This window comes from Marmota marmota, unplaced genomic scaffold, assembly GCF_001458135.2.
Source record: "Marmota marmota marmota unplaced genomic scaffold, marMar, whole genome shotgun sequence".
Classification (NCBI taxonomy): Eukaryota; Metazoa; Chordata; class Mammalia; order Rodentia; family Sciuridae; genus Marmota; species Marmota marmota.
This window is the reverse complement of record NW_026000206.1, coordinates 4,585,993-4,610,914: the sequence shown is the minus strand read 5'-3', so window position 1 is coordinate 4,610,914 and position 24,922 is coordinate 4,585,993. Positions and strand designations below refer to the sequence as shown.

Genomic DNA, 24,922 nt, shown 5'->3' with positions numbered 1-24,922 from the left:
TATATAGAATATTTCATCCATCAACGAACAAATATACTTTCTTCTCAGTAGCACATGGCTCCTTCTCTAAAATAGACCATATCTTATGCCACAAAGCGACTCTTAGTAAATACAAAAAAAAAAAAAAAAAAAAAAACCATAAACAAACAACAACAACAGAGATAATACCCTGCATTCTATCAGACCACAATGGAAGAAAATTAGACATCAATGATAAAATAAAAAGTAGAATTACTATAACAAAAGGGGACTAAATAATACACAATTGAATGATGAATGGATAATAGAAGAAATCAAGGATGAAATAAAAACAATTCTTAGAGGTAAATGAGAACACTGATGCAACATATCAAAATCTCTGGGGCACTATGAAGGCAGTACTAAGAGGAATTTATTGCATTGAGTGCATTCATTAAAAGAATTAAAAAGTCAACAGATAAGTTACCCAACCCTACATCTCAAAGCCCTAGAAAAAGAAGAACAAATCAACACCAAAAGCAGTAGAGGAGAGGAAATAATTAAAATCAGAGCTGAAATTAATGAAATAAAAACAAAAGGAACAAATGAAAAAATTGACAAAACAAAAAGTTGGTTCTTTGAAAAAAAATAAATAAAATAGATAAACCCCTAACCATGCTAATGAAACTAATTAGAGAGAAAACTCAAATTACTAAAATAGAAGATGAAAAGGAAATATCACATTGGACATATCTGAAATACAGAAGATAATTAGAAACTATTTTGAAAATTTATACTCTAATAAAATTGAAAATATCAAAGACATTGACAAATTTCTAGAGACATATGATCTACCCAAACTGAATGAGGAGGTCATACATGATTTAAACAGATCAATTCCAAGTAATGAAATAGAAAATGCCATCAAAAGCCTACCAGCTAAGAAAAGCCCAGGACCAGATGGATTCTCAGCCAAGTTCTACAAGACTTTCAAAGAGGAATTAACACCAATACTCCTCAAAGTATCCATGAAATAGAAAAGGAAGAAACCCTTCCAAACTTATTCTATAAGGCTAATATCACCCTGATACCAAAAGCAGACACACACAAAGGAAAGAAAACTTTAGACCAATATCCCTGATGAACATAGATGCAAAAATTCTCAATAAAATCCTGGAAAATTGCATTAAAAACATATTAAAAAGATAGTGCACCAAGATCAAGTGGGATTTATCCCAGGGATGCAGGGTTGGTTCAACATACGGAAATCAACAAATGTAATGCATCATATTAATAATCTTAAAAACAAAAATCATATAACCATTTCAATAGATGCAAGAAAAAGCATTTAACAAAATATAGTACACTTTCATGTTCAAACACTAAAAAAACTAGGAATAGTAGGAACATACTTCAACATTGTAAAAGCTATCTATGTTAAACCCAAGGCCAGCATTATTCTAAATGGAGAAAAATTGAAAGCATTCTCACTAAAAACTGGAACAAGACAAGGATGTCCTCTTTCACCACTTCTATTTAATATTATCCTTGAAACTCTAGCCAGAGCAATTAGACAAAAGAAAGAAATTAAAGTGATACAAATAAGTAAAGGACAACTCAAACTATCACTATTTGCTGATGACATGGTTCTATATCTAGAAGATCCACAAAATTCCACCAGAAAACTTCTAGAACTAATAAATGAATTCAACCAAGTAGCAGGATATAAAATCAACACCCATAAATAAATGCATTCCTATACATCAGTGATGAATCCACTGAAAGAGAAATTAGGAAAACTACCCCATTCACAATAGCCTCAAAAAATAAAATAAAATAAAATACCTGGGAACCAATCTAACAAAAGAGGTGAAAGACCTCTAAAATGAAAACTACAGAACACTAATGAAAGAAATTGAAGAAAACCTCAGAAGTTGGAAAGGTCTCCCATGCTCCTGGATAGGCAGAATTAATATTATCAAAATGCCCATACTACCAAAATCATTATACAGATTTAATGCAATTCCTATTAAAATCTCAGTGGCATTCTTCATAGAAATCAAAAAAGCAAACATGAAATTTATTTGGAAAAATAAGAGACCCAGAATAGCTAAAGCAATCCTTAGCAAGAAAAGTGAAGCAGGAGGCATCACAATACCAGACCTTTCCATATGTAGCAAAATGAAATTAAACCTCTCTCACCCTGCACAAAAATCAACTCAAAGTGGATCAAAGACTTAGGCACTAGAACAGAGACCCTGTGCCTAACAGAAGAAAACAATAGGCCCAAATCTTCACCATGTCGGCCTAGGATCTGACTTCCTTCACAAGACCCCTAAAGTGCAAGAAGTAAAATCAAGAATCAATAAATAGGATGGATTCAAATTTAAAAGCTTCTTCTCAGCAAAGGAAACAATTTACATGAGGAGAGAGCCTACAGATTGGGAGAAACCTTTACCACATGCACCTCCAATAAAGCATTAATCTCTAGGACATAAAAAGAAATAAAAAAAACTTAACACCAAAAAAAAAAACAATTAACCCAATCAATAAATGGGCTAAGGAACTGAGCAGACACTTCACAGAAGAAGAAATACAATTGATCAACAAATATATGAAAAACTGTTCAACATTTCTAGCAATTAGAGAAATGCAAATCAAAACTGCTCTAAGATTTCATCTCACTACTGTCAGAATGGCAATCAAGAATACAGGCAACAATAAATGTTGGTGAGGATGTGGTGAAAAGGCACACTCATACATTGCTGGTGGGACTGCAAATTAGTGCAACCACTATGGAAAGCAGTATAGACATTCCTCAGAAAACTGGGAATGGAACCACCATTTGACCCAGCTATCCCACTCCTTGGTTTATACCCAAAGGACTTAAAATCAGCATACCATAGAGATGCAGCCACATCAGTGTTTATAGCAGCTCAATTCACAATTGAACCAACCTACATGTCCCTCAATAGATGAATGGGTAAAGAAAATGTGGATATATATATATACTCAATGGGCTATTACTCAGATTTTTTTTTTTTTTTAATATTTATTTATTTTAGTTCTCGGCGGACACAACATCTTTGTTTGTATGTGGTGCTGAGGATCGAACCCGGGCCGCACACATGCCAGGCGAGCGCGCTACTGCTTGAGCCACATCCCCAGCCCCTTGAGCCACATCCCCAGCCCCACTCAGATTTAAAGAAGAGTGAAATTATGGGATTTTCCAGTAAATGGTTGGAGTGAAATAAGTGAAATAAGCCAATCCCACAAAACCAAAGGCCGGATGTTTTCTCTAATATGTGGATACTAATTCACAGTAAGGCGGTGTGGGTGGGGAACTAGGGAAGAATAGCATTATCTTAGATTAGGTAGAGGGAAGTGATGGGAGAGGAGGGGAGGGGATGTGAGGATAGGAAAGAGAGTAGAATGAAACAGACATTATTACTGTATGTGTATATGTGACCACATGACCAATATGATTCTGCAACATGTACACTCAGAAAAATGAGAAATTATATCCCATCTATCTATGATATACCAAAGTGCATAAATGCATGCTACTGTCATGTATAACTAGTTAAAACAAACAAAAAAATTTTTAAAAAGTAACAAATCAAATGAGTGAATAAATAATTGAATGAGGCTAAGTAAATTGGGAAGCTCTTACTTGCAGCACAGTGTCAATAGATGTATGAGAAATGGCGGAGAAAACACCACTTAGCAATCATCGTAATGGAAGGTAATTTGTGACCGAATATTAATAGATGCTAAGTAAAGATTTAAAAAGGTAGAAGATACTGGAATAAATTTGGTGTATTTTCCCATAGAATACTTACCAATTACAAGGGAAAATGACTACATTATGGTGGAGCAACCTGGCAGACACCAGCATGACCCATGGTAGACGTCATCTGCCCCCTGCTGAGAAGCACTGAGACCAGGGCTTGGTCTCTGTAGTATCCCTGCTAGCAACTAGCAACGTAGGGTCCAAGTCCGGACATGATGAAGTTTTGCACTGACCTAGGTTGAGGAAGAACCTACAAGATGGGTTTTCATGGTACTCTAATACCATCAAGGTTGTGAAAGACGAGAGAGTCAGGAAACACTCCAGGTGAAGGAGATGAAAGAGAAGGCTCTGCAACGTGTGATCCAGGAGGGAAATTTGACCAGAAACGAGGGGACGTCCTAGGGGTGGCTGTGGACCCTTGGGGTCTGAGGACTGGATGGTAGCGTTGAGAGTGTGATTTCCTGACAGGGACGGTTGTCTGGTGGTTGTACAGGGAGCAGTCCTTGTTTGGGAGGAACTTACAGTGAGGAGAGAGGGCGTCAGAGGGACAGCTTGATCCCACATAAGGAATGATACCACAGGAATCTAGGGAGAGGAGGAGGGCACCATGAGCCCTTCACAACCGGGTTACTGGAGTTCTTTGTATTCTCCCTGCAACTTCTGTAAATCTGAAATTATTTCAAAATAAATGATTTTTTAAGAGGTGGTATTAGTACTTTTATACTACATGACCAAATTGCATCATAACTAAGTGTGGTGAGGAATTAGAAATCTGAATTATTGAGAAAAATGTATCCCCTAAGGCTGATGGCTCACTGGGGCAACACAGCCACTTCTCAGACACGGATCCCCTTCCCTTCCTCTGCCAGGATCAGGCTGAGTCTGCTCCACAGCAGCTCTTTTTTTTTTTCCAAATGTACCAAACACATTCACATTTCTTTTCTTTCTTTTTTTTCTTTTTAAGCAAATGGCAAAGACCCAGTTTACCAGATTTTTAAACCTAAGCTTAACATTCATATTTAAACAATTGTCAAAACTTTACTAAGTTGCCAGCATTCATGCACAACTAGAAAACATCCTTAAATTTATATTAAACCAGAAATGTATTACCATTAATGCATTAATATCTTCCATTACTAAATACTGAAAAAACAAAACAAAACAGATTACTTCCACAGGAGCCTCATCCCGGCAATGTTAGCTCCCAGCAGGCTGACACGACTTGGCTCACACGTCCAACACAATGGGAAGCAGATCCATGCTGGTGTTAGAACACAATCTTGACCTAGTACTACTCAAAGTCAAGGCTCACCTTGGATTACGTTTAATAAAAAAGCAAAGTGCATACAGAGATTACAACAATTTTAAAGACAAAAAAAAAATGGTCCTATTGTGTGGTCCCAATAATAAACTCAAAAGTCTATGACAAATAGGATCTCCGATGAGCTGTTTGTAAATACTTTAGATTAGGTACAATTATACTGAAAGTTGAGTTCATCTGAAATCTGAAAAAAAAAGTTCCTGTTAATCCTCAAATGGTTAACATTTCTGTTAAATGCGTGCGTTGGATTATTTGTTATCCAAGCGTAGCAGCTGCTTCTTACCATTTATCATTAAGGACTTTAACTGGCTGTCTACTCTTTCTTGACCATTCTCGACAATTCTTTTTTGCTGAGAGCCACGGCCGAGTCTGTATGGCCCCTGGCATTTTGCCAACAGTATTGATTGACAGGCGAGGCATTACTATCCGCCTCTGCCGCTTCACGCACCCTCCGGTAACGAAAAGTATTTAGTAATAGCCTTTTGCTGCAACTTTTTTCCTGATAATCCTTCCTCCTCTGATAATCTTTCTTCTTCTGAACTTTCTGTTTCTTTCTGACCAGAGTTCCTGGGCTCTTATCAACACATGCCCTAACTATTCTTGGTTCCACTGGGGTGCCTTCTTCCCTTAGTAATTTACTTCTCACCCCTTCCATATTTTCATCACAAAGACAATACAATACACTGAGACAAAACAAGACACAAACATACTGTATCAATCTTCTCCATTTTCTTAAAATGGCCATTTTTCCTCTCGACCTATCTGCCTAGGGACGAGCAGATTTGCTCCCGTCCTATCTATGGACGGGCAGCTTTTTTCGTCACTTACCCCCGAGTGTCCCGGGGCTCCCCGTAACAGGCCACCATCTGCCGCAGCCCGGCTGCAGCAAAATAACCAGGGGGGTGACGAATAACTTGTGTACTTGATACAGCAGGAGTAGGAGCCCTTTATTGCAGGACAGGAGCAGTATTTATACATTCCACACAGCTTATCTAATTAGCATAAACTAGATACATCAGTCAACCAATAAGGAATCTCCACACTTAATGGCTCTCTTTTGTTACTTCTCAAACCACTCCCTCTGGCATTTTGCCAGGCACCATCCAGACTTGTTTATGAACTTTAACATTCCCCTGGCAAAATGCCAGGTGTTATTTTGACTTGTTTACAGACTCTAACACTTTTTGTAGTGATTTTTCTCCCATTTACTATTTTGGTAGAAATTGATATAGATTTGAAGTTACGCATCCTGCTGCCACCAAATGATGTAGAAGAGAATGAAGTAAGGCCACCGTGACCTAGTGACCCAAATGAAGTAAATCCTGTATCAAATGCAGGAAATCCACCTCCAAATGATGGAAATCCACTGAAAGTGGAGAAAAAAGAGCCTGTACCTCGGTTTCTGCTTCCTCGGGGACCTCTTTGGTTTCCAAAAAAGTCTTCAAATGGGTCTTCAAAGAAGTCAAAGGAAAATGGGTCCCTTCCACCAAAAAATTCCCTGAAGACATCATCTGTGTTCCAGAATGTGAGGCCAAATTCAAACGGACTGTTAAAATGACTTCCACCTCCACCTCCACCATTTAAGCCTTCTTTGCCATACTTGTCATAGATGTCCGGTTTTTTTAGCATCTGATAACACCTTGTATGCCTCAGCTACTTGTTTGAATTTTCTCTCTGCTTCTTCTTTATTCTCAGGATTTTTATCTGGATGCCACTTTAGTGCAAGTTTCCGATATGCCTTTTTGATATCCTCGGGTGAGGCATGTCTCTGCACGCCTAGAACTTCATAGTAATCCACCTTGTTTTAACAGATTGTTGGAACAAGTCCCAGTGAAGCCAGATTTAAAATTAGGTAGTCAGTGTAGTTAGGTAAATCTGGTCTAATATCGAGTGAAATCTAAAATGGAGGCCATGAGAATGAATTCCCAGAAAAGTTGAGCAACTCTTGAAATGTTAATGAAGTCCCAAGAAAAGCCCTAGGCCCAAAGTCCATCCCAAAGAAATGTTAATGAACAGCCCCAGCAGATTTGAAGATAGCCCATCCCAAAGAAGTGTTAATGAAGTCCTTTCGGCCCAGATTACTTCTTTGGCCCACCTGTGTCCCACCCCTCAGGCCTTCCAACCTACATTCCATCACTGAAAGAACTATAAAAAGGAGAGACAACCGCACTTCCATGGATTCCATCTCTTGGGTCCCCTTCTTCCTCCCGGAGAAGTCTTTTCTGCTGTCCTTTAATAAACTAATAATTTCTACTCTGACCTTGCCTCGGCGTGCTTCTCTGGTGTTATTCTTCAACATTGGGGAAGCAAGGACTCGTCACCGGTCAACAGTGGTAACACCAGGATATGGCATACGGGCGGGGCGCCCCGGGAGGACGGGTGCTCACTGTGCAGCAGCTGGTGGCTAGGGCAGCAGCCTCCACAGCAGCTCTTAACTCTGCCAAAGGCAAACAACATTACAGGTTGGGTAGCAGTAACTCCAGTGAACAAGTGATTGGGACACATGAGTAGGGAGGGGCCCTCTGCACTCTTGAATAATGTTGACTATTAACCCTCATAGCAAAAATACAAAAATAACCCAAATGCCCATCACTAATGGATGGATAAACAAAAGGCATTATTGCTGGGTTTCTGTTCTCGCAACTAAAAGGCTCAGGGGTCACTCCAGTTGAATTGGGCTAACTGGGTTGCGCAAAATAACCACACAAGACACAAATACCTTTTTCTTTGGGGTCACTGTGATGGCTCCTCTGACCTTAAGGGTCTGCAGGAAGAGAGAGAGAGAGCACACACGCATGCACACACACAAACACAGACACACACACACACACACAGCGTGTGCCTGCTGACCCCTTTTATTGAGGAGAAGCTATTCAAATGAGGCAAGGGGTCAGGTTTCAGGGGGCTGATTCTTATCTTTTCTCGTCTTCATGATGTCCATTGTCAGCAGGTTGACTGACATACTAGGCAAGCACTCCTACCTGAGCTGCTTACATCCCTTGCTCCAATTCATGCTTTAAATTACACACCATTCTGAATAGCTGTCTGGCTTGCAAATTACCACTTAGCCCAGTGTTTGCACTCCGTACATGCTACCTTCCCATTAGTCACAGAGTCGCCATCTCAATTATCAGATCCACTGTCATGGTTTCAGTGCTCACCTTCAAGTGAAACTTATTTTACTTTATTAAGGCCTCAAAACACAAGGCGTAGGGATTCTGCCAATTGGGACATGCAAGGAGAAGCCATAAAATGATTTCTCAAAGTGAAAAGATAAAACTTCTTGACTTAATAAGAGAAAAAAAAATTCATATGCTGAGGTTGAAAATATCTATGGTAAGAATGAATCTTCTCCACTGAAATTGTGAAGAAAAAAGAAATTGATGCTTGTTTTGCTGTCACATCTCAAACTGCAAAAGATATGGCCACATGCTTAGCGAAGATGGAAGAGACACAAAGTTGGTATGTGTTCATATACGGAGGCAAAAAAAAAAGGAGGTCTAGCCATGGTTTCAGGTATCCACTGGGGGGCCTGGAATGTATCCCCCTTGAGGAAGGGGGACACTGCTAAATTAGCTATTATGTTTATCTCCAGTTCATTTGAATTATTTTTTGCATACGGTATGAGAGTACAACTTCATTCTTTGCCTGTGGATATCCAATTGTCCCACTACCATGTATTGAAAAGACTATTCTTTCTTTATTGAGTTGTCTTGGCACCCTTGCTCAAAATCAATTGGTCATGGATCAATTTATAGAGTTTGAATTCTATTCCACGATCTCTATGTCCTTTTTTATGCCAGTACCACAGCTACTAGTTTTGTAGTAGGTTTGATTTGGATAAGTGTAAGTCCTTCTAATTTTGTCCATATTCAAGATTGGGGTTTTTTTTTTTTAAAGAATTTATTATTAAGTTGTAGTTGGACACAATATCTTTATTTTTATGTGGTTGGGGATCCAACCCAGGGCCTCGCCTGTGCTAGGCGAGCACTCTACCACTGAGCCACAACCCAAGCCCTCAAGATTATTTTGATGGTTTTGGGTTCTATGCATTTCCATATGAATTTTAAGATCAGTTTCATACCTGTCCATGGTAATAACCTAGAAGGCAAAGGCCACCTGAGCCATCTTTGTGGTCTGCTGTGTTTTGTAGCTTGTCTTGCTCGTTCGTATACATCAAAAGCTTGTTAGCAGATTTCAAGGCCTGGGTTCAATTCCCAGTACAGTAATGACAAGGACAACAACAACAACAACTTATTGAATTGAATGAAAACGTTGTACGGATTTTGATCTAGAGCTTGGAATGAATTTCCACTGGGAGAACTCTAAGTATTTGTTTTGGTCATTGTACATTGAGCTGCAAGTAACAATTAGTGGTGTCTTAAACCATAGGATGTTTATAGTTTACTGTATACCAAGGAGTATGGAGGGTAGGCAGCACATCTTGCATTTCAGCCAAGTCAGTCCTTCCTCTCCACTATTCTCAGAATTCTGGTCTTTCCTCAGGCTTGTCACCTCCTGAGTAGCAGATAGCTGCCAACCTGCCAGGCAGCATGTTCTTGGAATAGAATTCAAACTCTATAAATTGATCCATGACCAGTTGATTTTGAGCAAGGGTGCCAAGACAACTCAATAAAGAAAGAATAGTCTTTTCAATACATGGTGGTGGGACAATTGCATCTCAGAGGAGTGAAGGCTTGCATTTCTCATATCTCACCAACAAGGACCCAATCACATGTCCATCCCTAGACCAGTCACTGGGAAAGGAAAATGAGAAGACCACCACCTACTGGGAGCAACCATACAGTGTTCACTGAAGAGGCAGGGGTAGGGCAACATATCAACATATCAGTTGGGTAGCAAGAAGTCGTGCTACCTCAAGTTTAACACTTGTGATGCACAAAATGCATTCTTGCAGGTTTGTGTAGTAACCCAGCTTGTACTATTGTTCCTTCAAAAAACTGTGTTCTTAAGCACCAAAGGGAACTTGAAGGAAACATTTGCAATACAATCCAAATCCATGGAATGATGTTTACATTTATCTTCGAAACTGTACTGATCGTAATTCCATCTTCTTGAAACTTTAAGACGTATTTTTGGAATCTTCTAGTCTGAGAGTCATTTGTGAATATACTGTCATGTTGCAGATGTTAGGAGGGATGGTAAACAGTTTACTATGAGAAAGTCCAGCGGCGCTGTTAATTTGGTCATTCTTGTGTCCTCAGAGTGGTACTGCAGGCTGCACATAAACCCCACTTCACCGCCCCGCCCCGCCTCCCATGGCTCTGGTCACGATGATGCGCCAGCAGCAGACCACTTCTCGCGTCCCCGCGGTCGTCCTGTCCTGGTCCACCGCGGGGATTTGCTCAACCAACATGAGCTGCGCGCCCACGCTGTTGCCAGGCTGTAGCTGCGTCCTGGAGAGCTCAAGGGACCCTGGGAAGATGGCAGGTCTAGCGGGATGGGCATAGGGGACCACCAAGCCAAGATTCTGACGACCTTGCAGGGTGGAGTAAGTGCGATCGCGTTACACCAATGTCAAGGGAACAGAAGGCCTCGGCCAGGGCCCCCAGGTGCAGTCGGCGCCGCCCAGGCTCCCCGGAGGTCCCGGCAGGGGCTGACCCGGCGCCCGCGGCNTCCGAGGGCCGGGGTCGGGGCCGCGACCCGCACCGGGACCGCACCCGTTCTCGCTCCCGCTCGCGGTCCCCGTTGTCCCGCCGCGGCGCCGCGCCGGAGCGCAGGGAGGCCCCGGAGCGCCCGAGCTTGGAGGAGGCAGAGCCGTCGGATTCCGGGGACGAGATGGTGGACCCGGCTAGCTTGGAGGCGGAGACCGACCACGGCCTGTGCCGCCAGATCCGCCATCAGTACCGGGCGCTCATCAACTCCGTCCAACGTAAGGCGGCGCCTCGGGGCGGCGCGGGCCGGGGCCGCGGTCCAGCCTGCGCCGGGCGGGCGGGGAGGGGCCGCGGGCAGGTGCCGGCGCAGGCCTGGAGGCGCAGCCTCGCGCGGCCGCGCCTTCCTGTTTACAAAGTGCTCCCACGCCCGCGCTGTCGCTGCAGCCGCCCGAGCTAGCTGGGGCCAGCGGGTCCCCCATGGGCAGGCTGGAAAAGCCGGAGGCCGGACGCGGTCGGCCACTCGCCCGAGCTCAGCCGGCCAGTGGGGAGAGGACGCGGAAGCCTCTGCGCTGCGCTGCGCCCAGCCGGTCTCGGCGAGGGCTGCCCGGCCCGCAGCGACGCCCCCCGAGGACTGTCAGAAATGCACGTTGTCCCACCCGACCCCGATCCACCGAATTCGCGACTCTGGGTGGGCCCGCGCGTCTGCTGCGTGGCCGGCCAAGTGACCCTGTTGCTAACAAAGTTTGAGAACCGCTCTGTAACGGAGCCCTCCTCGGAGGCTGCGCAGGAGCCCAGCCCTCGGGGTTAAGGTTAGAGGGAGCCAGGGTTTCCTTTTCAAGTTCATGCTGCTTAAAGCGTCTGGTCGCCTTTCTCCTTCCCTGCCATGTTGGTTAAAAAGGTTAAGGTTTTTGAAGTAATTATCCAGGGAGCAGGGGCCGGGTTTGGCCTTGCCACCTCAGGTGACCTACATAACTTTGTCTACTACAGACTTTGTCAAGAGCACATTGACCAAAGTTTGTGCTTTCTTAAATAGAAAACCGGGAGGATATTCTGAACGCCAGCGACAAATTAACAGAGGTCCTTGAAGAGGCCAACACTCTGTTTAATGGAGGTAATTCATTGTTTTATATATGTACTTATAAGTTTTATGATCATTTAATTAGTTTTATATAAGAGCCACATTATTCACATTATGCAGTTCCCACATTTGTAATGGTGCATTGCAAGGTTTGGAACCTTTTTCGGTATAGCAGCAACACTCTTTCCGTTGTGCACTTGCTAAGCATATGCACTAAGGGATTCAGGTGACATTCTGGGTTTGGGTCCCACAGTCTGTTTTAACAAGCTCCTCCCCATGGTTCTGTTGCCTGTTCCCAATTTGGGAGCTTTACATGTGAATCACATTTGTTGAATGGGTGAATTAAAGAAAGGAGCTAGCCCCTGATGTCCTATCTCTTTTCCTGTTCCCTTCCTAGTCTCTTTTCGCCCAGCTGTCAGTCCTTCTATAACCCAGTGGAGGTGGCCATGTTTGCTAGTACACCTGTTGACCTCCAAGGAGGAGAGGGGAATTTAGAGCACTGAACTGGACTGGGAGCTTTAAAAAAATAATCTTAGATTGAATTAAAAGTAACAAAAGTGGTTGTGGTAGCAGTGGTCTGTGTTCAACGACAGGGCAGATGGGGGTCACAGAGTTCCAGGACACTCTTCAGACACTATCTCCCCAGACCCCTCCTACAGTTCTGTGGGAATACAAAGGGAGAAGGTAGACAAAAATCAGGGTAAGAGTCAACAGAACTGGCCCTGACATCCCAATTCCTCATTTTCTTCATGGACTGGAATACTTACTTCTAGTCATGTCCTTGCATGGCTAGTGGCTTCAGTGTTGTCACCTTTAACACTTCCTGTTGACATGTTCTCCAGTTGTGTCTTTTGCGCTGACTGTGGTACCACTGACTCCCCTTCTTTGTCTGCCACATTTGCTAAATCTCATCAGACCCTTCAGGAACCAGGTTCTCCTCTTTCAACTGGGTGAATCCCTCCTCCACCTCTAGCTCATCTCCCTCCCCAGCCTGGCCCATTCTCCTCACTGCTATCCCCGATTCATTGACTCCCTTGATATTTGCTGTGCAGCTATCCACATGTCCTTTCCTCCCTGAGTTATTTCCAATATTTAAAGCAGAAATTTAAGGCAAAGTTATTCTCTCAACTGGACCCTAGAAGTCGCCCTAGAAATAGAATTTTATTTTCTGTACATTCATGGATGTGATGCCTCTGTTTTAAGTCTTTAGAGACTGAGCAGGCGTCCGTGACATGATATTTGCGCTTTTCTTGCGGTGTGCAGGGGGCTGGTGGGTGAGGCAGATAGAGCCCAGGAATGATTTACCCAGGAACAGCATCTGCCTCTGCTTTGCTCCTCCTCACTGTCACTTCTGTAGTGACTCCCGAAATGATTAAAAACCTTTCCTCTGAGAACAAAAATGATGGATAAGAACAAAAACTGCAGTCAACAGGTTCTCGAGCCACGTCTTTGCTGTTTTTGTGAGGATTGTTGAGGAAAGCAGTGCTTCAAATGAAGTGGCCTCGAGGAGCAAGCTGGGCACCAGCATTTCTGTATTTGAACTTGGCTGAAATGGTCTCTTCTCAGCTCCTTTGCAGGCATTCCCAAACTGCTTTTTCATGCTCTCTGTCACCCACAGGGTGTGTTAAGCCCAGCCCCCCCAGCCTGGCTGTTTCCTCCATTTGAACCCTCATCTCCCCAAACTTCATGTTTCCCCTACATGTGGTGGACATTCGACTTGACTTATATCAGCACAGGTGAGAATAGTGATTTGAGTCAAAGGAAAAAGTGAGTGTTAGACATGACAGAGATTTTTGTTAAACTGGGGTTGTTAAGAGATTGTGGTTCAGTTACCTGGAGCATGAACTAGATGGAAAGCAGACTTTTAGAAGATTGGTCAGTTTGGATTGAGATTTTGGTGAGGTGGGCAGGGGAACCAGTTTTAGAAGATAGAACCATTTTCAGCTTTTTGAGTTTAAAAAAAAAAAATTTTTTTTAACCTCGGTGGGATATTTTAGTAAGTAGTTGAAAATTTGGGGGATATCTGTCAGTAATGTGTATATTTTCCTTCTTTTCTCAATAGTGTCCCGAGCAAGAGAAGCAGTCCTAGATGCCCAGTTTCTTGTTCTGGCTTCAGATTTGGGCAAAGAGAAAGCAAAGCAGCTGCGCTCAGATTTGAACTCGTTTGATATGTTAAGATATGTTGAAACTCTAGTAAGTTCAAAGCTATCAAATTTTAATGTGTTTTTGTCATATAATTACTTGTTTGGCTTATATTAATCTAAAATTGGTTTTCACTTCATTTTCCTTTTTTTCTTTTTCTGGTCTCAGAATCCTCTAAAAAGATCTTGCCAAATTAAACAGATGAAAGCAGAGCTATGTGGTGGAATCTGGAGTAGGAGCTTAGAACAGTTTGAAAATATCTCAGTGTTCTGAGGCTCTGGGTGCGAAGTTATCCATTTATGGCCATTTCCTCAGTCACTTCATCATTGTCTAGATCACTCTCCAGAACCTGGGGCCCTTGTCCTGGGCTGGGCTCTCACTGCAGGGGGCAGAGCTCAGCTAGAGATGTTTGGTCTGGTGAAGAGGCATATTTTGGTCTGTTTTTGAGAATACTTTACAATCATACAAATATGACTACATTTTTTTTTTTGTTTTACTTTACCCATTTTTCTTTGCCTCTTAACAAATTTAAATACTTGTTACCTGAAATTTTAAGACTTTTTTCATGGATTTACTGAAAAAAGTACACTGAGATTAACCTTGTATCTTGCTCTTTGTTTTGTTTTATTGTACTCTGAGTCAGAGCCTCTGTATAGATGCACATTAGTATGAATATAAAATTTCTGACTGGGTGTTTATGTTAAGTGATTATTAAAATGATTTAGTATTGTGAGATCCAACTAGATACAGTGACAATTTTGTAAAGGTTTGAGGCAAGTCAATTATTTCCAGTTTGTAGTTTTCAAAACCTTAAAATGTTCTTTTTTCCTTAAAAAAACCCTTTTTTGTGTGTGTGTAAAATATAATGCCTCTAGGAAAAGGCACGCTAATGTATAGCTGAATAATGTGACCATATATTGGATATTTTTAAAATTATTTTTTAAGAATTCAGATTAAATTTTGTACCTTAAATGTCATGTCATAATTAATCCAGAAATTTTAAGGCAGTAAATATAAAACCTTAAATTAATATTTGTCTAGACTCTGGTTGGGGAAAGCCTTCCCAAGTACAAGATCAAACCCAGACACTCTATGGAAAAAAACTAGTAGATCTGACCAGACGACAATTGAAACCCCTCCCACATGGGTAGGGTTGGACTGGGCTGCAGGAGAATGGAGGAGCACTGACCAGGCTCTCGTGGTCTTTCTTTGCTTTAAAGTTTGGTTGCCTTTAATAAGATGAAGCTCCTCAAGGGCTTTGTGATTCTTGTTTACATATGATATTTCCATTTTAATTTAATAATGCCTAGACATTTTACAGCAAAATGCAATAAAAGTGTTCTCTCATAAAAGTTAATACATTTTCTGTAAGAAACTTTGAGATGACAGAATTGACTTCTGCCAACTCTTCCCAGGACCATGAGCAGTTCTCTCACTGCTGCTCTCTGTGTTTACTCAGGTTCTAGCTGGATAACGAGCTCTAAGAAACTGGCAAAATATTAAAATCTGAAAGCCAGGAACCTCCCTTTGAGTTGTGGAGTTTTTGATTTGGGATGTGATTTGAGATATTTATGCTAGTACAGCTTGCTGACAACTAGTTGTGGTACAAGACTCCCCAGGAGGGTCCAGTTCTTTTAGCATTCTTGAACCCTAGCCTGCCATGGGCTGCAGCAGGCTTTCTCAGCTTGGCGTTTGGGGCTGGATGAGCCTTTGTTTTGGGGGCTGTACTGTGTATTGTAGGACGCTGGGCAGCCTCCTGTCTTCTACCCAGTAGATGCAGTAGCACACGGGCTATGATAACCAAAAATACTTCACTATTGCCCAAAGTCCCCTGGAGGCAGAATCATCCTGGTGGAGAACTACTGGTTTAAATCATGGCATTTCTCACCCAGAAGTTCTGAGTACATTGAGGGATATTTTCTGCCAAAAAAATGGTACCTTTGAGTAGGTTTTATATATAACACTGTTTTTATCATAAGAAATTGCGTCAGCATGTTGAGATGCTGGAGACAGGCTTGCCTCTGCTTCTTAGGGTTGTGCAGATTACTGTGGTGAATGACTGCTTGTGGCTTAACTGGGGCTTTTTGTTTTCCTTCGTTTTTGTAGCTGACACATATGGGTGTAAATCCGCTAGAAGCTGAAGAACTCATCCGTGATGAAGATAGTTCTGATTTTGAATTCATAGTCTATGACTCCTGGAAAATATCAGGCAAAACAGCAGAAAACACCTTTAATAAAACCCATACATTCCACTTTCTGTAAGATTATTTTAAAAATCCAACAGACCAGCCATTTGTAAACCTTAAATTGTTTTTTATTGTAGGCACAAAGATTATTTGGTATTGTAGAGGTGACAGTCACAATGCCATTGTTTGGAGACTTTCTGAACTTTGACTTCAAAGTCCATAGACTCTTAGTAGAGAAGGAACCTTAAGGATCTCTCATCCTACTTTACCAGGAAAGGCCACAGGACACAGTCTCCTCGCTAAGGCTCTCTCCTGGTGTGTTTGCTTTCTAGCTCAGGGGACTTTGGGTCTGTAGCATATTTGGTTTCATTTTATCCTCTCTCAAATCCTTATCATATAGGAGGATGAATGATTCTCTCACTGATGCTCTCTGGATTTACCCAGGGTATCTTGAGATTCTAGCAGTATGTGTCAAGGACCACTATTAAGAGTATCCTATTGGGTGATTGCTGACCTATATTTGGCTACTACTTGAGTCATTCTCATATAAACTGCCCAGTTGGTGTTTTAGTTACAACCTTAAGAAAATTAAAAAAAAAAAAAAAAGAAATGAAATTGGCCTGTCTTCCACCTGTAGCTCTGACCTGTGGAGAAACCAAGAACAACCCATGGTGGATTTTTTTTTTTTTTTTTTAAACAGCCCTTAAACCCAGTGGGCCTGTTCCCTGTAGGTACTTTCTCTAGAGTAAACTTCTGAGTTGTCTCAGTCCTTCCTAAAGTGTGTTAGTTCCTAGACATTTGCCTTGAAATCTCCTGAGATTGGTAGTGTCTCAGTTAGAAGGCTTTGGAGATATGGACTGTAGTTGGTCATGGTCCAAGGCCAGGCATTTGTTTGTAACAAGTGTTAGGTAACTCTGGTGCCCATAGCTGTTGTGTATATTATAGGATAAATTCTGAATCTTTGATTTTTTTGCTGTTGAGTGCCAAGTTGTCATAAATTCTAGCATCTAAAGATGAAGCCCTAAACTTAATCTCATCAACTAGCACAGCTTCTAGCCACAAAGACGTGCTTATAACTCTGTGCCCTTGTACTTGCTGTGCCCTTGTACTTGCTGTTCCCTTGGCCTCTGATGTCCTTTCTCCTACCTTTTCCACCTAGCAAGGTTTACTTATCCCACAGGCCCCAACCTGGAAGCTTTCTGTGGGAACTTCTTCAGAGGAGTTACCAGTATAGGATCAGATTTCCCAGCCAGATCACTCCTATGTTTGGGTAGAAATCTCTGCCCATACTTTCTTACAGCACTTGAGGAACATACTAAGCAGCACTGTAGGCTCTACCACATTATGTTGAAATGGACCCTTGTGAGTAAATAAATGTCTGTTCATCTATAACATACACTTTCATCTCTGCAAGAGTGATCTCGGGGGTCTGACTACTTGGGGCCTGGATCTCTATCTGATACATCTATTACTGTACCTCAAGTTCTCTCTCAAAAGGAAAAGAATCCCGTGGCCTTTCCGTGACTGTTTTTCCTTACGGTGTATTCTATAGTCACAGGCTCTGAACCTCTGCCCTGGCGCTGCTAGATCAGGCTTGTGACCCCATTGGAGGGGTTTTGTTCCCCTTGTCCACTTGTTCATCTTTCCCTGATCTCAGAAGTTGGCTCTGACAGACAGACAGCAGGCTTGCTGGGAAGACTTCATAGCCACTCACTGGCCTATGGTTCAGAGCACTGTGCATGTGCTTGAGATGTGTGGTTGAGCAAGTTCTAGGAGCCCTTTTAGAAATACAAAGGGAGTGCAAAGGATGTCACAACCTTATTGAGAGTCTTGGTCTCACATCAGCTCATTTATCACTGATGCCTGGTCTGAATTTGATTATACCATGCTGACTACTTTTAGTTAGGAAATTAGTTTGTTTAAAAAACAAACAGAAAAAGACATGAAAGCGTATTTTTCATTAGGTTGGGTTCAATACAAGGAGAGCTCCCTGTGCCAAAGCCACGAATCGATCGTCCAAGAAAACATCATATGATAGAAGAGCAGAGAGCAATGCCTGCTCAGGTTTGTTTTTTCAAATGTTGCTTTTATAACCACCTTAAGTTAAACTAGTCATTAATATAATGTACCTACAATAGGTCATGTTTTCTAAATGTTAGGGATCAGAGTCAGCTTTTACCGTTTAATCATTTTATTTGAGTTGTTAAACATTTTAAGAGATTGGCCAGTTTTGGTCAGTTCTTCTGAACCAGGGTTTCTTTACCTCAGTGCTGGATAATTCTTTGTTGTGGGGAAAGAAATGCCAGTGTCCTGGACATTGTAGGATGTTTAGCAGCATCCCTGGCCTTTATCAAGTAGCTGCCAGTAGCACCTCCAGCACCATTATGATATCCAAAAACATTTTCGGGGAAAGATTGCTTCCAATTGAAAACTACTGTTCAAAACTGTTCTGTTTGTATTTTACTGTTTTATGTTCAACCTGAAAATTGCAGATTTGGTAATGTTACTTTTCTACTAAGATATTAATAGAAAAATGTTGCTAAAACTAGAAAAATATTGTAACTAAAAAATTTAAGGCAGGAATAAAAACTGGCAATCCTCAAAAAAAAAATTTTAAAGAGTTTAGGTGTAAAGGAGAAGAAAAGATTGTTAGCTGTCAAGGATCACTGAATTTGATAATGCCTTTTGTCTTTTTCTAGTTGAAAAGAATGGAAGAATCTCATCAAGAAGCAACAGAAAAAGAAGTGGAAAGAATCTTGGGATTGTTGCAAACATATTTTCGAGAAGACCGTAAGTATGACACCAAACGAAAAATGGAACAATTAGTATTTATCAACACATGTCACTTTCAACAAGGCTATTTTTATTTAAAAGGCGTTTTCAGTTGTATATAATCTTTTGAATCATTTTGACTTTTTCTTGTTGTATGTATTTCTTCCCTTTAGAAAACCCCCTGTGAGAATGTTGTTGAAGTAACTTATTTTTATCTTTAAAAGATGGGGTATTTTAAATGGGTGCAGTGGCCACACGCCTGTAATCCCAGTGACTTGGAGGCTGAGGCAGGAGGATTGCAAGTTCAAAGCCAGTCTCAGCAATTTAGCCAGGCTCTAAGCAACTCAGTGAGACCCTGTCTCTAAATAAGATATTAAAAAAGGGCTGGGGAAATGGCTCTGTGGTTGAGTGTCCTTGGGCTCAATCCCTGCTACCAAAAAACAAAAGGCCGGGTCGGTATTTTAGTTGGGGGTGGTGGTGCTTGCCTGTAATCCCAGCAGCTCAGGAGGCTGAGGCAAGAAGATCCCAAGGTCAAGGCCAACCTTGGTGATTTAGTGAGATCCTGTCTCAAAATAAAAAGGACAGGGGATATGGCTCTGGGTTCAATGCTGCAATAACATAAAAAACAAAAACAAAAAGTGAAAGGTAAGGGTATTACAAATGTGCCATAAAAGTGGGAGAAGTGAAAAACCAAGTCCCTCTATTGCCTCTTCTGATTTCTCAGAGGTAGCCGTTTGTAAAATATGATATGCTTATTTCCATGTTATTTTCTGTTTATGTTAGTCATAAAAATGCATGTAGTTTTTTGTTTTTTCAAAGCTGATCACAATATATGCATCCTTCTGCAATCTTGACTTTTTGGTGTGGATATTCTTTCCTGTCAGTACACACAGATCTCCCTTATTCTTTTCAATGATTCCCACCTTGTGGCTTTGTCATAACTATTCAGTAGAACTCTATTAATGCATAAGTTGTTTATTACATTTTACTATTACATTAACTGCTGACTTGAAAAGTTGTGTATGTAACTGTGCACTTGTGCTGCTATTTCTGTAGGATGGCTTTTTAGGGGAGGGTTGCCAAGTCAGTAGTCATACTTGTTTTTAATACATAAGCCCAACTGACCTATTGAAGAGTTGTTTACTTGTACTCCCACAGCAAGTGTAGTGCTCTTTCCTTTGTCTCTGGCTAAAAATAGAATGTGGGTCTTATTGGTAAGTAAAAATCATTTTTCCTATTCTGAGGAATTTTTTCTTTCTCTTATAGCTGATACTCCAATGTCCTTTTTTGACTTTGTGGTTGATCCACATTCTTTCCCCCGTACAGTGGAAAACATCTTTCATGTTTCCTTCATCATACGGGTAAGATTTAAGATTTATCTAATTGCTTTTATATGCTTTTAAAAGGATAGGTAAGCCGAGCACAGTGGTGCACACTTGGGAAGCTGAGACAGGAGGATCACAAGTTTGAGGCCAGCATTGTCAATTTAGCAAGACGGTCTGAAAAGAAGAAATGAAAAAGCCCAGGGATGTCCCCTAGTGGTTGGGCACCTTTGGGCTTAATTCCCAGAATTGGGGGGAGGAGGGAAGGAGACATAATAGAAGCTATAGATGGGAGCTTGCAAAGTATGTATATATTAGACCTGTTGTAGCAAAACATTATTTGGTATGTTATATAGAAGAAGCTAGTTAAAAATTTGTGTGCTTACTTTTACATTTTAGAAATTACAGGTTGAAAATCCTTAATTTGAAAATTCAAAATGCACTAAAATAAGAAAAATTTTGAGTGCTGACATAATGTCACAAGTGGAAAATTCCAGCACTGACCTCATGTGATGGGTTGTAGGTACATTGAAGGAATCGTATAAAATTATCTCAGGATATGTGTGTAAGATATATATGAAACATAAATGAATTTCATGTTTAGGCTTGAGTCTTATTCCCAAGATATTTAATTATAATATACAAATATTCCAAATCTGGAAATATCTGAATTCTGAAACACTTCTGGTTCTATGCATTTTGGATAAGGGATACTCAACCTGTGTTTAGAGAAAGAATTGTCAAAGTTTGGATATGGAACTATAGATTGGATAAAGTTAAGGTAAATTTCCTGAGTTTAATTGACGTGTTTTATAAGAGAATGACCTTATTCTCAAGAAATACTAAAGAATTTGGGGAATAGGGCTGGCTATCATTCTCAAATCATTCATACATAATACTAATATATAATATAATAGAGATGGTGATAAAGTAAATATGATAAATTAGTGATTAAGTAAATGTTAACAATTGATGAATATGGGTAAAGGATATGTGGGAGATCTGTACAGTAGTCTTATAATTCTTTTATTTATTTATTTTTAAAATATTTTTTAGTTGTTGATGGACCTTTATTTTATTTGCTTATTTATATGGGGTGCTAGGAATTGAATCTAGTGCATCACACGTATGAGGCAAGCTCTCTACTGAGAGATTCAACTCCAGCCCCAGTTTTAACCCTGAAGTTATTCAAATAGGTCTTAAAAAACTCCTGAATGTACTGTTTGCTTCAGACTGACTTATAGCTTTAGGTTACACTGCTACACATGTAAGATGAATTTGATTTTAACCTTAGACAAAAGCTTGTATTTATTTTTTCAGAAATAACAAAGGCATATTTTGTTAGTAGTCTCAATGACAGAATCGTGCATAACAAAAATTGAAATATCTATAATAAAATATGTTGGTTAAGGAGATAAGACAGAGTTTTCCTTAAGAGATTCTCAGGATGGAGACTATGTCTGGTAAAAGAGCTGCTAAGAAACCTGAGTGATACCCTATTGTAAAGAAAGATGTTTGAGAAGTCTGTCCATATCATCTCATTATTGTTGGTATGTATTTTGATTATCTAAGACATAGATTTTTTCTAATTGAATAATTTGTTTTCATCCAATTGTTATAGGTTTTAGTATACATTTTGGTCTTCTCCTAAAATCATATTTTTGTTTTAGGATGGTTTTGCAAGAATAAGACTTGACCAGGACCGACTGCCAATAATAGGTAAAGATTTTATGTTTGGAAAAGTTAGTTTTAGAGAAAATATATTTGCTATTAGAGTTGATGAAATGTATTTTATAAAGTGTAAATGGGTTTTCATTGTACATAACAAATTTTGGCCATGTTGTACACTGTCCAGCTATAACTGGAAAACATGGCCACGGATGTAAAACTTTGATAGATTCACCTGTCATTGATTGAACATCTGCTAAAGATTAACAAAATGGATAAAGTTTCCCTTAAATTTAATTTAGGAAGTTTGTAATTGTCATTTTTGTAGTTTCCTTCTTCTTACCACTTTTCTTCGAGGGCCAGCTTCTCCTCCTCCCCTAAACTTTCATTCTTACTTCACATTTTCTATTACTCATGTCCTTCTATGTTCTCTATTAGAGAGTCAAGTCCTTTCATTGAACTTGTTACTTTAAACTTTCTTAATTTCATTTTGGATTCACAAGGGCTTAGTATTTGGTTGATACATAAATATGTGTAAGTTTTATAATGTTTGAAATAAATTTTTAAAATGGAGGCAAATGGGATTACTTGCTACTGTTAACACTACTATAGCAATTTAATAAGGTATGGAATCCTAATAATATGGACTAAGTATTTTTTACTAAAGGTTTCATTTCTGTTATTCATCAGTTGCTATTCAGATTACCTATTCTGATTTGATAACCTTTGAAAACTTTTGTCTTTCAAACAGAACCTGTTAATATTAATGAAGAAAGTGAGGGAATTGACCAAAACACCCAAATTAGGAATCAAGGAATTATAGCTTTGAGTTATCGAGACTGGGAGGTAAAGATCTGCATGTTGTGCCTGTTTCTGACTCTAACTCACTTCCTGTGAACCCACTGCCCAAACGTTCTTTCTTCCCTGCCAGGAGATTGTGAAGACCTTCGAGATTGCCGAGCCTGTGATTGCTTCGGGTCAGAGCCGGCAGAGGCTGAGTGCTTGATGCCAGCTGAAGGTAACATGTTCTGCGGGACAGCTGCGTGGTTTTACCACAGTTTATTTGGCAATCCAAGCCATACTTTCTCCCCATGCCAGTGAAATTTGGGTTTTGCCTCCCTCTAGTGCCTCATCCTGGAACTGAGTAACTGGTGAGAAAGGTAGAGGCAGCATGTCGGGTGGAAGTCCCCTTCTCTGGGCTGGTTACCTTGGTATTGGTTTGCAGCTACAAGCAGCAGCACAGGAGAGTTTGTTCTTGCTTTGGCTTTTTTTCCCCTAACAAACTGATGTTAGAAAATTCTTAACACGCCCCCCCCCCCCAGTGTTGTTCACTGTCCCATTGGGTACAAGGAAGAAAAGGAGGATTAGGACAGAGTTACTGTAGAATGTTGTTAGTAAATGGGCATTTCTGAAACCTGAATTATGCTATGAAGTAATCCTTCATTTTATGAGGGGGAAGATTTCTAGATAGAAATCTTAGAAGTGATCTGGGATTCTATACTGTAAACAGCTGTGGGTAGGAAGCAGAACTAGAATCTGCTGGCTCTGCCCTACTTTAAACCTGTAGGCAAGTCACTTCATCTCAACTGTATTTTCCTCATCTGTACGTCTCTAGAAAATTGAGGAGTTTTTGAATTAGATAATTAGTGTTTTTTTTTCCCTAGCTTCAATTTTCTATGCTTTTGAGAATTAAAATGAGATTGTTTAGTACTTAATGTAACCTCTTAATATGTACTTCAATTAATTGAGCTTCTTTCATTCTAATATTTGCTGTCAAAGTATTTTTGAAGGAAAGAGGTGAACAGATATTAACCTGGGACCTATTTACTAGGAGGGGCTAGTTGTTATATTTCACTTATGTATAGTTCATAAACTTTCGGTTTATCATTTATAAACTGTTTACCAGCTGTTTTTCCTCCCTTTTAGGACTCAAATGGATAGTGAAATCTGAAATGGAAAGCAGCATGTATTGTATATATTGTATGATTAAACATTTTTAAAGACAGATTGTTTTTAGTAAAATGTAGCTTTTGATAGTTAATTAATTTGTCATGATTGTCTTTGAATAAAGGAAATTCACTGCCATATTCACAAACTGTTGTGATCTTTGTTTTATTCTTATTTTCTCTTCATGGGAGAGTTTCTCCTTTTCCAGTTTCCTCCCATTGGAAATTCTAGGTTGTTAATGCCTGTGGATCATTAGTTAACTGGTCAAGTCAAATAAATAGGTTGCTCCATATGGAGAGGTTGTTATTTCAGGTTAAAAATGGTCAAATGCCAGCAATTTCATATGACTGAGCCCAGGGTTTACACACCAGGGACCATTAAGTCCTCTGGAAAGCCAGGCTGGACCACTGTTCCCAGCAACAGCAATGTTAGATCAGTCCTGCTCCATGCATCTGGACTCTGCTAGGCTTTCAAGTGTGCCTGTGGTATTTTCTAGGATTCTTTCTCCCATTTCCCAACTTTCTACTTTCATCCTTTCTTGGTCTTTCCCTCCAGTGTTAGGGGTAGAAGTGTCTCTTTGTAAGGCTCTGGTTCTAGCTCTTCCTGCCTCCCAGGGGACACTGTTCTATCAGTTATCCCCTCTTCCTGTACCTTGTTTTCCTTCAAATACTCTCATCTTAACCAAAAAGTTACTGTGGCCCTCCAAGCTACCATCCTACCTCTTAAAGAATCACTTGAGGTCTCCTTTTCTGTCCATTCTCAAACCATGACAGACTGGTACCTCCTTTTCCACCAATCTTCTGTTGTGTCACTTTTACTGATTTCTTTCCAAATTAATCCCAGTGGATAAATACTGTGCATTTGACATGTGAAACTACATCCTTGATGATTGTTCCTTCCCCAGTTTCCCTTCTACCATTTTGCTGTCTTGATTTCTATACATTTAAAGCTGAGTGCTCAGAGCCTGTAATCCCAGTGATTCAGGAGGCCAAGGCAGGAGGATTGCAAGTTCAATACCAGCCTCAGCAACTTAGTGAGATCCTGTGGTAAAGTGCCTGTGAGTTTCAATCCCTAGTAACCCCTGATTCCCCAAAAGGTGGAACTTATGTTTATATCCTGA

At 40.5% G+C, this 24,922-nt stretch overlaps 1 protein-coding gene and 1 pseudogene across 2 annotated transcripts; one reads left to right on the top strand and one right to left on the bottom strand.

Annotated features, from left to right (window-relative positions):
- Positions 1–451: 451 nt before the first annotated feature.
- LOC107152903 lies at positions 452–6,876 on the bottom strand (annotated as a pseudogene). Its single transcript, XR_001504839.1, has 2 exons — positions 6,252–6,876; positions 452–466 (listed from the first exon to the last, which is right to left on the bottom strand). The product of XR_001504839.1 is annotated as a dnaJ homolog subfamily B member 6-like (transcript).
- Positions 6,877–10,417: 3,541 nt separating this feature from the next.
- On the top strand, positions 10,418–23,950 carry Nsmce4a (NSE4 homolog A, SMC5-SMC6 complex component). Its single transcript, XM_015498344.2, has 11 exons — positions 10,418–10,965; positions 11,721–11,798; positions 13,828–13,958; positions 16,014–16,165; positions 18,058–18,157; positions 18,793–18,883; positions 20,132–20,226; positions 21,858–21,906; positions 22,607–22,701; positions 22,787–22,873; positions 23,782–23,950. Exons 1-10 carry the CDS (start codon positions 10,608–10,610, stop codon positions 22,859–22,861), a joined length of 1,224 nt encoding a protein of 407 aa, XP_015353830.1. The 5' UTR covers positions 10,418–10,607; the 3' UTR covers positions 22,862–22,873; positions 23,782–23,950.
- Positions 23,951–24,922: the final 972 nt, after the last annotated feature.